The 13034-nt window shown below is 52.0% G+C and overlaps 1 protein-coding gene across 1 annotated transcript in view; it reads left to right on the top strand.

Annotated features, from left to right (window-relative positions):
• crhr1 (corticotropin releasing hormone receptor 1) overlaps positions 1 to 12755 on the top strand; it is a 58810-nt gene extending 46055 nt beyond the window's left edge. Inside the window, 8 exon segments of the mRNA XM_062478418.1 lie at positions 2372 to 2492; positions 4411 to 4564; positions 5301 to 5361; positions 6143 to 6215; positions 6741 to 6826; positions 7029 to 7167; positions 7592 to 7633; positions 11824 to 12755. Of these exon segments, the coding sequence (XP_062334402.1) occupies positions 2372 to 2492; positions 4411 to 4564; positions 5301 to 5361; positions 6143 to 6215; positions 6741 to 6826; positions 7029 to 7167; positions 7592 to 7633; positions 11824 to 11964 (817 nt within the window). The 3' untranslated portion in view covers positions 11965 to 12755.
• Positions 12756 to 13034: the final 279 nt, after the last annotated feature.

A 13034-nucleotide genomic window follows, 5' to 3' on the forward strand; every position in this document is an offset into this window, starting at 1 on the left:
GGCAGGTTACCACAGAGGCAGGGAGGGAGGCAGGTTACCACAGAGGCAGAGAGGGAGGCAGGGAGGGACTCTGCCCTTGAAGACAAGTAACAGGGTGGGGGGTGTCCTTGTCCCAGATCCACTCTGTGACCTTACTGTACAACCAGGAATAGAACGATAGAACCTTTGAGTCCAATAATAGAACTGACATATAGTCCAGGGAGCCGAGGAGTCCTACACTATAACTTGTATGTGTTGGAATAGAAAAGGGATAGGGTGATGTGTAATAAATGTGTTGGCTGAATAATAAATGGCTGGATGGGTGAGTGGGTGGATGTTGTGGTTCAGAGCACCAGGCTGTCGTGTCGGAGGCCAGTCACAGATAACTAGACGTGAGGAGAGAGAAGCAGGGGCAGGCCACCCAGGGTTCCAGGCGAGAGAGAGGGAGAGATGAGAAGGAGGCGGGAAGGTTGGTGGAAGGAGAGAGAAGAGGATGGAAAGAGCTGGTGGAGACAGTGAGGCGCCGGCAGGACGGCTCCACAGAAACTCAGGCTGTCAGAGGAGAGAGAGAGGGGGAGGGAGGGAGGGATTTGGGAAGAGGGAAAGCAGGATGAAGGGACTTAGAAGGAGACAGTGAGGGAGAAGAGTGAGACGATGTGAAGAAGTCCTCCGCTGTTTCCCGTGATGTATAGCCCGAGTCTGAGGGAGGGAGAGAGGGAGGGAGGGAAGAGAGGGAGGGAAGAGAGGGAGGGAGGGAGGGAGGGAAGAGATGGAGGGAGGAGGGAGGGAGGGAGGGAGGGAAGAGAGGGAGGGAGGGAGGGAGGGAAGAGAGGGAGGGAGGGAGGGAGGGAAGAGAGGGAGGGAGAGATAACGGAAGGAGGGATGGACGGAGGATAGAGGGGAGAGATTTAGGGATCTAGAAACCGAGAGTCACGGAGAATGAGGGCGAGGAAGTTGTAAAAGAGGAGCAGGAGATTTAGGTTGATGGCAGGGAGGAAGAGAAGGGCAGAGAGAGGATATATTACTGGAGAGGAGGGGGAGAGGTGCAGGAGCAGAAATATGAGAGGAGGGCAGACAGACAAACCTCCATGGACTCTGAAGCAGGATAGGGAGGGAGGAACGAGGGGAGGAGGGAAGAGAGGAGAGGAGAGGGAGGAACGAGGGGAGGAGGGAAGAGAGGAGAGGGAGGAACGAGGGGAGGAGGGAAGAGAGGAGAGGAGAGATGGGGGGAGGGAGAGAGAGAGAGATCCGTACAGGAGAGGAGAGGGAGGAACGAGGGGAGGAGGGAAGAGAGGAGAGGAGAGATGGGGGGAGAGGGAGAGGGAGGAACGAGGGGAGGAGGGAAGAGAGGAGAGGGAGGAACGAGGGGAGGAGGGAAGAGAGGATAGGAGAGATGGGGGGGAGAGAGAGAGATCCGTACAGGAGAGGAGAGGGAGGAACGAGGGGAGGAGGGAAGAGAGGAGAGATGGGGGGAGAGAGAGAGAGATCCGTACAGGAGAGGAGAGGGAGGAATGAGGGGAGGAGGGAAGAGAGGAGAGGAGAGATGGGGGGAGAGAGAGAGAGATCCATACAGGAGAGGAGAGGGAGGAACGAGGGGAGGAGGGAAGAGAAAAGAGGAGAGATGGGGGAGAGAGAGAGAGATCCGTACAGGAGAGGAGAGGGAGGAATGAGGAGAGGAGGGAAGAGAGGAGAGATGGGGGGAGAGAGAGAGAGATCCATACAGGAGAGGAGAGGGAGGAACGAGGGGAGGAGGGAAGAGAGGAGAGGAGAGATGGGGGGAGAGAGAGAGAGATCCGTACAGGAGAGGAGAGGGAGGAATGAGGGGAGGAGGGAAGAGAGGACAGGAGAGGAGAAATGGGGGGAGAGAGAGAGATCCGTACAGGAGAAGCTGTGTGTCTATTTTGGCAGCTGTCCAGTCCCTACTGGATAAAACAGCACGAAGGAATGCTGGGATTCAAAGCCCAAAGTTTGGCCAAACCTCAAAAAGCTGTATAATTGACAAAGAAAAATAGGAAGAAGGAGAAGATAGATAGGGAATGTGTTAATGTGGATGCGAGCGAGTGATTTGTGTATGTGTGTGTGTGTGTTTATGTGTGTGTGTATGTGTGCTAGCACGTACTGCAGAAGACTAAAAGAGGCCATGTTTTTGAATCCTTTCACATGTCACCGAAGTCCAGACTGTAAATAACATTTGATGTCATCATGCTTTAGGTATTCACAATGTTTCAGTCCAAGGTGGTGGAACTCCCGCTAGATGTTTAAAAAAAAAAGAACAGTTGCCTCTCTCGTCCCTGTCTCTCTATCAATAGGAGTGTTCTACACTATTTCCTTACGCGTTTCCACCAATAGGAATGCCCTGCAATAGCCCCTTTTCCTGTGTTTCCACCAATAGGAGTATCCGCTGCCTGAGGAACATCATTCATTGGAATCTGATCACAGCCTTCATCCTGAGGAACGCTACCTGGTTCGTGGTTCAACTCACCATGAACCCTGCGGTGCATGAGAGTAATGTGGTGAGTCTGCATTACACAGACACGCACACACACGCACGCACACACACACACACAGGCACGCACGCACACACACTGCACTGAACTACATTAGATACACGATGGACTACATTACAGTAAGATGGACGACTTTGGATACTTGCAGGACTGTAGCTCCTGCTGAAGTAGACTTGTGTGATCTTTCCCCTAGAGGTCAGACTGATGACAGTCGTCTCTCTGTATGGACTTCAGCAGGAGGTTCTAAAACAATTACAGAGTGATTATGATGTCCTTTATGATGTCATCCATCACTTTAATACCAAGCCCTTCTAAAGGGAAGGAGAGAGGAGGCCTCTGTGAGATACTGGATGAAAACAGATCTGTGTGTTTCCGTTGGCAACCGAGCGAATGCTGATCATGCCATCATGGATGCTGCAACGTGTGTGTGTGTGTTTTGGGTGTGTGGTGATGGTGGTGGGGGGGGCGGGGGGGGCGGGGGGCAGGATGTCTGGCACCCTGAACAGGTCGTTCAGAGCACAGGAAGGTGGGTGGGAGGTGCCATCTGAGGGAGAACAGAGGAGAACAGAGTTGTGAATGACGTGTGACTGGCCCGGTGGGGGGGCGGGCGTGGGGGGGGGGGGCGGCCTGATTCGGGGGGGGATGTGGACAGGGGGGTGCGGCTGCGGGGGGGGGGGGGGGTGCTGCAGGGATGGAGTTGTGAACGAAGTGTGATACTGATGTGACAGCAGACCTGGAAGAACCTCACACCTCTGGGGAGGGGGGGGGAGGGAGGGGGAGAGGGAGGGAGGGAGGGGGAGGGGGGAGAGGGAGGGAGGGAGGGGGAGGGGGGAGAGGGAGGGAGGGGGGGAGGGGGGGGGAGGGAGGGGGAGAGGGAGGGAGGGGGAGAGGGAGGGAGGGGGAGGGGGAGAGGGAGGGAGGGGGGGGAGGGAGGGGGAGAGGGAGGGAGGGGGAGGGGGAGGGGGGGAGGGGGGAGAGGGAGGGAGGGAGGGGGGAGAGGGAGGGAGGGGGGGGAGGGGGAGAGGGAGGGAGGGGGAGGGGGAGGGGGGAGAGGGAGGGAGGGGGAGAGGGAGGGAGGGGGAGGGGGAGAGGGAGGGAGGGGGAGAGGGAGGGGGGGGGGGAGGGGGGAGAGGGAGGGAGGGAGGGAGGGGGGGGGGGAGGGGGGAGAGGGAGGGAGGGGGGGAGGATCACCTCCTGGATCGCTGTATCTGTGCTGAGCCGATTACTCTACCATCTGGCAATTTGTGTTCAAACTGAAAAGAAGAGATCTTAGTGGAATACAATCCTTTTGATTGCAACTAATTACAGTACAAGTGAGGAGAATCATTTCTGGAATAAAGGAAAGTAGAACGAAGTGGAGAGGAAATGGAAATGGAACTGAATATAATTGAGTACAATACAGCTGAATAGAATATAGTCGAGTCGAGTCAATATAGTAGAGGGACTGTGTTGACTGATGACGAGTGTTATGTTCTGGATGCTTCTGAAGGGTTGCGTGCCCTGAGGGTGCCTCAACTTCTCATCCAGCTGTCAGTGTTTACCACACGGAAATGGAAACTAGCCAACGACACGGCAGCGACGGGATGCTAGAGGAAGTTAACTTCCTGCTAATGAGCCGCTGCTACTTTCACCCTCCCTCATCCAATAAGGACAGGCGATACAGTAGCCCTCATTGGTGGATTTGCGTTTGTGATGTGAGTTCTGATTGGTTTATAGACCCTTTCTGTCCAAACCTTGACGGACAATAAAACTTTACTTCCTGTATCTCTCTCTCTCTCTCTCTCCCTCTCTCTCCCCCCCCCCCCTCTCTCTCTCTCTCTCTCTCTCTCTCCCCCCCTCTCTCTCTCTCTCTCTCTCTCTCTCTCTCTCTCTCTCTCTCTCTCTCTCTCTCTCTCCCTCCCTCCTCTCTCCCTTGGTCCTCCAGGCATGGTGTAGGGTCGTCACTGCAGCCTACAACTACTTCCACGTCACCAACTTCTTTTGGATGTTTGGCGAGGGCTGCTACCTGCACACGGCCATCGTGCTCACCTACTCCACGGACAAGCTGCGCAAGTGGATGTTCATCTGCATCGGCTGGTGTGAGTACTGTAGGAGTGGATGTTCATCTGCATCGGCTGGTGTGAGTACTGTAGGAGTGGATGTTCATCTGAATCGGCTGGTCTGAGTACTGTAGGAGTGGATGTTCATCTGAATCGGCTGGTGTGAGTACTGTAGGAGTGGATGTTCATCTGCATCGGCTGGTCTGAGTACTGTAGGAGTGGATGTTCATCTGCATCGGCTGGTGTGAGTACTGTAGGAGTGGATGTTCATCTGAATCGGCTGGTGTGAGTACTGTAGGAGTGGATGTTCATCTGCATCGGCTGGTGTGAGTACTGTAGGAGTGGATGTTCATCTGAATCGGCTGGTCTGAGTACTGTAGGAGTGGATGTTCATCTGAATCGGCTGGTCTGAGTACTGTAGGAGTGGATATTCATCTGCATCGGCTGGTCTGAGTACTGTAGGAGTGGATGTTCATCTGAATCGGCTGGTCTGAGTACTGTAGGAGTGGATGTTCATCTGAATCGGCTGGTCTGAGTACTGTAGGAGTGGATGTTCATCTGAATCGGCTGGTCTGAGTACTGTAGGAAGGAGTAGTGAGGCCCTAGTGCAGCATCAGGGGTACATGCACAACCCTGAATGCACTGTCCTGTACGCCTGCCCTCTACACAGGTCTACAGATAGCGGGTGTGTCATCCAGGTATAGAACAGTAATCCTTATCTAAGCCCCGGAACCCTGGTTCTCTAGGTCTCCATGGTAACAGTGTTTTCTTCCAGGTATCCCTCTGCCCATCATCGTGGCCTGGGCCATCGGCAAACTGTACTACGACAACGAGAAGTAAGATGGCTTCTACTTCCTCTGTCTCCACACGTCTCAAGGCTTTTTCTCTCTCTCTCTCTCTCTCTCTCTCTCTCTCTCTCTCTCTCTCTCTCTCTCTCTCTCTCTCTCTCTCTCTATCTCTCTCTCTCTCTCTCTCTCTCTGCTCTCTCTCTCTCGCTCATCATCATCATCATCATCATCATCTGATGATGACCGATTCATGTTGTTCAACCCAATCATGTGGCATCTCTACGTCCTCCTGGGTCATTAACTAATCGATGGTTCCCTTGGCTGGGTCCTAGTCATGAGTGATGGGCACAGCATCCATATTGATTCCTCTGCATCTGGGGCACCATCATCAGTGTCCCTCCCAACAACTCTCCCTTGTCAACAAGACAACCAGACAGCTCGAAACACTTAGCATGCTGTTGGTTACCAAAACAACCTGTAATCGCTGTACAGGTCCCAAAATGGCGGACGACATCTTGTTTTCCATGTCCCTGTCTCCTGCTCCTCTCCTCCACCCCTCCTCTCCTCCACCCCTCCTCCTCCTGCTCCTCTCCTCCACCCCTCCTCTCCTCCACCCCTCCTCCTCCAGCTCCTCTCCTCCACCCCTCCTCCTCCTGCTCCTCTCCTCCACCCCTCCTCTCCTCCACCCCTCCTCTCCTCCACCCCTCCTCCTCCTCTCCTCCACCCCTCCTCTCCTCCACTCCTCCTCTCTGATTGGTTGGCTTGCTGCCACTGGCCTGTTTGATTGGCTGACAAGTGTGTCTGTGTGTGTGTGATTGGCTGGTTTTAGATGCTGGTTTGGGAAGAGAGCTGGTGTCTATACGGACTACATCTACCAGGGTCCAATGATCCTGGTTCTGCTGGTAACTACACTAGCACCACACTATACTACACTATACTATATTACTCTATACTACTCTATACTACACTACACTACCCCATACTATACTGCACTATACTACACACACTACACTATGCTGCACTATACCACACTTTCCTTGAATTACACTATACTACAATACTACAATCCAGTAACTAAACTATACTACACTGCTGTAACTGCACTGAAACACAGTACAACTTGTGTTCAGTTCATGTTTTTCATGATTTATAATCTGGTAAGTGTGACTGAGTTGCAACACAGTCAGATAATAACAAGGCCTGTTTCGAAGCTACGCACACAGAGAAAAGAGCCAGGACAATCATTTAAGCAACAACTGAAACAGTGTTCCTTTTTGTAGCACAGCTGTGACGTAATAAAGCTAGATGTCTTACTTTCTCCTCTCTCTCCTCTCCTCTCCTCTCTCTCCTCTACCCTATGTTGCTCTCTTCTCCTCACCCTCCCCTCCTCCCTTCCCCCTCCCCTCCCCTCCCCTCCCCTCTTCCAGATCAACTTCATCTTTCTCTTCAACATCGTGAGGATCCTGATGACCAAGCTGAGAGCTTCCACCACCTCAGAGACCATCCAGTACAGGTGCCTAACCTTAGCCCATCCAGTACAGGTGCCTAACCTTAGCCCATCCAGTAAAGGTGCCTAACCCAAACCTTAGCTCACCAGCAAGAACCCAACATAGAACATGGCTTAGAACCAGTCTTAGAACCCAGCCCCAGCAGATGACAGCAATGTGAGGAGCGCTGGTGTTCCTCCGTGTGTGCTAACGCTGTGGCTCCTGCAGGAAAGCGGTGAAGGCCACCCTGGTGCTGCTGCCCCTGCTGGGCATCACCTACATGCTGTTCTTCGTCAACCCCGGAGGAGACGACGAGCTTGCTCAGATCGTGTTCATCTACTTCAACTCATTCCTGGAGTCTTTTCAGGTTAGCATGCACTGCTAGCTCCGGTAGGAAATACACTGGACAGATGCTAACTTCCCTAGCCACTTTGCTACACAAAACACATGACCGCTTAACGAATGTTGCCATGAATGCCGTACATTGAGCCGATGTTAAACGTCCATGGCGGTCTTATTATAGTTACGCCAGCGTACTGCTAAACTTCCCTGGCTTCTTCTCTCCTTGCCTGAAGCCAGTGACTACAGAGCTATGGATTTGTTATTGCCGAGAATGACCTTGTTTTGGACCTGCATTTTTATAAACAACTATCTTTACTGTCACACTCTCTTTCCTTCTCTCTCTCTCCCTCTCTCCCCCCCCCCTCTCTCTCTCTCTCTCTCTCTCTCTCTCTCTCTCTCTCTACCTCTCTCTCCCTCTCTCTTTCTTTCCCTCTCTCTCTCCCCCTCAGGGTTTTTTCGTGTCAGTGTTCTACTGTTTCCTAAACAGCGAGGTAAGTACCTGATCCTTCACGCTGCCTTCAACGAGTTCTTTCTCCCTTTCCTCCTCATTTTGTATTCCTGGCCTCCACCTCCCCCCTTCCTTTCTTTCCTTCTTTCCATCCCCCTTTCTTCTCCCTTTGCACCTCTTCTGCTCTGCTCATCACCCCTCTCCTTCTCTCCTCCTTCCTCTCCTCTCCTTCTCTCCTCCTTCCTCTCCTCTCCTTCTCTCCTCCTTCCTCTCCTCTCATTCTCTCCTCCTTCCTCTCCTCTCCTTCTCTCTTCCTTCCTCTCCTCTCCTTCTGTCCTCCTTCCTCTCCTCTCCTTCTCTCTTCCTTCCTCTCCTCTCCTTCTGTCCTCCTTCCTCTCCTCCTCTTCTCTCCTCCATCCTCTCCCCCCTCCTCTACCTATTCCTGGAGGCTATTGGAAACAGGTCCTTTTTGTTTGCTTTGCAGTCTACCTTTGGAATTGATATACATGAGTTAATAAGTGGGAGCAGATAGCCAATAGAAGCAGATTTCATTCAAGACAGGTGGATCGATTCAACCACCTCTTCTACCCCCACCCCACCCCCTCTCCATCTCCCCCCACCCCACCCCATCTCCCTCCACCCCACCCCCTCTCCATCTCCCTCCACCCCACCCCCTCTCCATCTCCCCACACCCGACCCCCTCTCCTCGACCCCCACCCCACCCCCTCTCCATCTCCCCACACCCGACCCCCTCTCCTCGACCCCCACCCCACCCCCTCTCCATCTCCCCCCACCCCACCCCCTCTCCTCGACCCCCTCTCCATCTCCCCCCACCCCCTCTCCCCCCACCCCACCCCCTCTCCTCGACTCCCTCTCCATCTCCCCCCACCCCCTCTCCCTCTCCCCCCACCCCACCCCCTCTCCATCTCCCCCACCCCCTCTCCTCGACCCCCACCCCACCCCCTCTCCATCTCCGCCCACCCCACCCCCAGCAGCCATTCTTGTACAGCCCCAGTCATAAAATATTCAGCTGTGAGCCAAGCAATAGTGGTGTGTGTGACATGCCCTTTAAAAACACGCGACCGGCCAAAACATGACCAGCCCCAGGGGCTTCTGGTAAGGTGCCCTTCAATCACTCTACACTCAATTCAACCCCTGACCCGACACACACACGCACACACACACGGAGAGTCATTATCCACTCTGGACGTTACTTCTTTCTGATATCCAGGGGGTCCAGGGGGACAGGTGGCTGAGCAGTTAGGGAATCGGGCTATTAATCAGAAGGTTGCCGGTTCGATTCTCGCCGTGTAAAATTACGTTGTGTCCTTGGGCAAGGCACTTCACCCTACTTGCCTCGGGGGAATGTCCCTGTACTTACTGTAAGTCGCTCTGGATAAAATGTAAATGTCAATGATATCTGTAGTAGCAACCAAAGAATGCTGAATGTGTGTGTGTGTGTGCACGTGCATGTGTGTGCATGAGTGCTTGTGTGTGTGTAAGAGGTTGTGTATCTTTAGCCTGTGGTGTACACAGGCTCAGCCTCCTTGATGCCCAAAGTTATTGTTGTTGAGCTCCACTTCCTTAGATACGGCCAGGCTCCTTAGATACGGCCAGGCTCCTTAGATACGGCCAGGTGCCACAAAACTAGTCCGTAAATGTCCCCCCCTCCACACACACACACACACACAGACCATCACACACACACACACACTTTATGAATCTCTGACATTGACCTTTAACAACATGGGGAGATGTAAGTTCAGCAATGGACACACACACACACACACAACTGGGAGGCACACTTGAGGATAACAGAACATTCCATGACATGCATCTGAAAGTGAGGAGGGAAACCCTCTCCACGCCCGCTGTGCAGGGCACTACAGTGATGCTAGCTGTGCAGGGCACTACATTAATGCTAGCTGTGCAGGGCACTACATTAATGCTAGCTGTGCAGGGCACTACAGTAATGCTAGCTGTGCAGGGTACTACAGTGATGCTAGCTGTGCAGGGCACGACAGTGATGCTAGCTGTGCAGGGTACTACAGTGATGCTAGCTGTGCAGGGCACTACATTAATGCTAGCTGTGCAGGGCACTACATTAATGCTAGCTGTGCAGGGCACTACAGTAATGCTAGCTGTGCAGGGTACTACAGTGATGCTAGCTGTGCAGGGCACGACAGTGATGCTAGCTGTGCAGGGCACGACAGTGATGCTAGCTGTGCAGGGCACGACAGTAATGCTAGCTGTGCAGGGCACTACAGTGATGCTAGCTGTGCAGGGCACTACAGTAATGCTAGCTGTGCAGGGCACTACAGTAATGCTAGCTGTGCAGGGCACTACAGTAATGCTAGCTGTGCAGGGCACTACAGTGATGCTAGCTGTGCAGGGCACTACAGTAATGCTAGCTGTGCAGGGCACTACAGTAATGCTAGCTGTGCAGGGCACTACAGTAATGCTAGCTGTGCAGGGCACTACAGTAATGCTAGCTGTGCAGGGCACTACAGTAATGCTAGCTGTGCAGGGTACTACAGTAATGCTAGCTGTGCAGGGCACGACAGTAATGCTAGCTGTGCAGGGTACTACAGTAATGCTAGCTGTGCAGGGCACGACAGTAATGCTAGCTGTGCAGGGCACTACAGTGATGCTAGCTGTGCAGGGCACTACAGTAATGCTAGCTGTGCAGGGCACTACAGTAATGCTAGCTGTGCAGGGCACTACAGTGATGCTAGCTGTGCAGGGCACTACAGTGATGCTAGCTGTGCAGGGCACTACAGTGATGCTAGCTGTGCAGGGCACTACAGTAATGCTAGCTGTGCAGGGTACTACAGTAATGGAAGCTGTCATAGGCCAGCTCCAGGGTTAGGTTCTGATCATGCGTGCGTGAAGTGTTGGGTTAAATATTCATCTGATGTTCTAGATGGTACATATCCAGCCTGGATCCAGTCTAACTGGCTCATGTTTCATCTGGCTCTACAGGAACATGTGAGGAACAGCAATGGGATCTGAGTTCTCCCAATATACCAAACGTCATCTCATCCAACAGATTTCTCATGTGCTGTTTCTTGTGTGCGGGTGTGTGTGTTTAGGATGCCAAATTTCTCCCTGCCAGCTATTATCTCACTTGAGTTTGGAGAGGAATCGCTGCAAACAACCACACACACACACACGTGCATTCCCACACATACCCTCACACACACTGCTTATGCATGCATAGACATTTTCACAGAAATACTTAAGTCACAACCTTGGTCCTGGTTGTCATTCATATGAAACTAATCCATTTCTTCTTTCTTTCTTCTTGTTGCACAAGTCTTCTGGGCTTGGAGAGAGAGCAGAAAGGAATTCCTCTTTCTTTCATCTTCCGTCTCTGCACTCATCCCTTCATCTCATCATCCCTTTAGTCTTCGCCCCCTCACTCTATTCGATCTGTTAACCCTCGTGCTGCCTTCGGGTCACATGACCCAAAGGTTCATAACGAACCATCGTTGTGTTTACCCAATTTTACCCAATACAAAAACAAATACAAATAATTTTCTTTTAACCATTCCAATGTGGGGGGTCTGAGACAGCCCGACAGTTAAAAGAAAATGCTTCACTTTGTTTTTGTATGAGGTAAATTTGTCGCAATACGACGGTGGGTCACAATGACTGATGGGTCAGAATGACCCGAAGATAACACAAGGGTTAAGGCTGCTCCCTCTAGAGCTTAACCCTTGTGCTGCCTTCGGGTCACATGACCCAAAGGTTCATAACGAACCATCGTTGTGTTTACCCAATTTTACCCAATACAAAAACAAATAAAAATCATTTTCTTTTAACCTTCGCAATGTGGAGGGTCTGAGACAGCCCGACGGTTAAAAGAAAATGCTTCACTTTGTTTTTGTATGCGGTAAAGTTGTCACAATACGACGGTGGGTAACAATGACTGATGGGTCAGAATGACCCGAAGAGAACACAAGGGTTAATAAAGACTGCAGCTCCCAGAGAGCTGACCAACACCACAAGTCTGCCAGCTAGTGAACACCTGATCAGTTTTTCTCACTATCTCTCTACCCCTCTCTCTCTCTCTCTCTCTGTGTCTCTCTCTCTACCCCCCCTCTCTCTCTCTCTCTCTCTCTCTCTACCCCCCCTCTCTCTCTCTCTCTCTCTACCCCCCCCCTCTCTCTCTCTCTCTCTCTCTCTCTCTCTCTCTCTCTCTCTCTCTCTCTCTCTCTCTCTCTCTCTCAGGTACGGTCTGCGGTGAGGAAGAGATGGCATCGCTGGCAGGATAAACACTCGATCCGGGCCCGCGTGGCGCGGGCCATGTCTATACCCACCTCGCCCACACGTGTCAGCTTCCACAGCATCAAGCAGTCGTCCGCTGTCTGACCCCTGACCCCTCGACCCACAGCACCAGCTCACACTGCTCAGAGCCCCGGGTCACACAGGGTAGTAGACTTCCTGGGAGGAAGTGGAGCCAGAGAACTTGCTGTCCCTCTGATCTGAGGGGTGGAGCCAATTAGCCCAATTGTCTGAAGGGGAGGGGCTCAGAATGTCCGACCAATGATACGACAACGTCAGACCACGACCGTCCTACAAGGAACTGAGACTGCAGACTGGGAGACAAGGAAATCTGGGTACATCAGGGTAGACACACATACCCCCCCCCCCCCACACACACACACACATATATAAATATATATATATATATTCTGTACATACAGTATATATATACTGGATATACCCACTTATGTACAGAGATGTCAAAACGTTGGATGTCAGATAACAGTTTGATGTTTAGGTCTGTCGTCCATTCCTGTACCTCAGTATGTTTTGTAGTTCTGTCACTGTAGCTGGGTAGTGTAGTTTGGAGTAAGCTAGAGCTAGTACCAAGGTCACATGACCTCTGTGGGAGCACTCGTCATTGGACAGAGCGATGGCAAGAACAATAAGATGAAGAGGTGGATTGTGGGAAATGCAGTCCAGCTAAAGCCTGGACTGTTTAACTCACACCAGCAAACATACAAATATATATATATTTCGTCTGCATGTTTCAGTTTTTGCTTACCATTGAGCAACGTTGAGTAATGTTCACTGGTGTTCACAGCGCCGCCATGTAAAGCTGCTGTGATTGGAGGACTGTTAATGTCAGCCCCGCCCAGTGCACATGCCTTATTTGCTGGTCCCTGGTTCCCCTGTTAGCGGCATCTCTTAAGCTTAATTTATACTTCGGTCGCGGACACTTTTGAAATGGTCGCTGACGAAAAAAAAAAAGTGTCGCTCAGGCAGCTGCATTTATACTTCGGAAAACAGTCGCCTGTGCTCAAGGTTCGCGTGACGTAAACAGAATCATTTTACCGTTACATTCATAGCTATGGTTACATTGTTAACGCTTTGTAGCCCAGGTGATCAATCGGAAAAACTGACAATTTAAATTTTTCACTATGTGACGACATCCG

This window comes from Osmerus eperlanus, chromosome 2 (genome assembly GCF_963692335.1).
Source record: "Osmerus eperlanus chromosome 2, fOsmEpe2.1, whole genome shotgun sequence".
NCBI lineage: Eukaryota > Metazoa > Chordata > Actinopteri > Osmeriformes > Osmeridae > Osmerus > Osmerus eperlanus.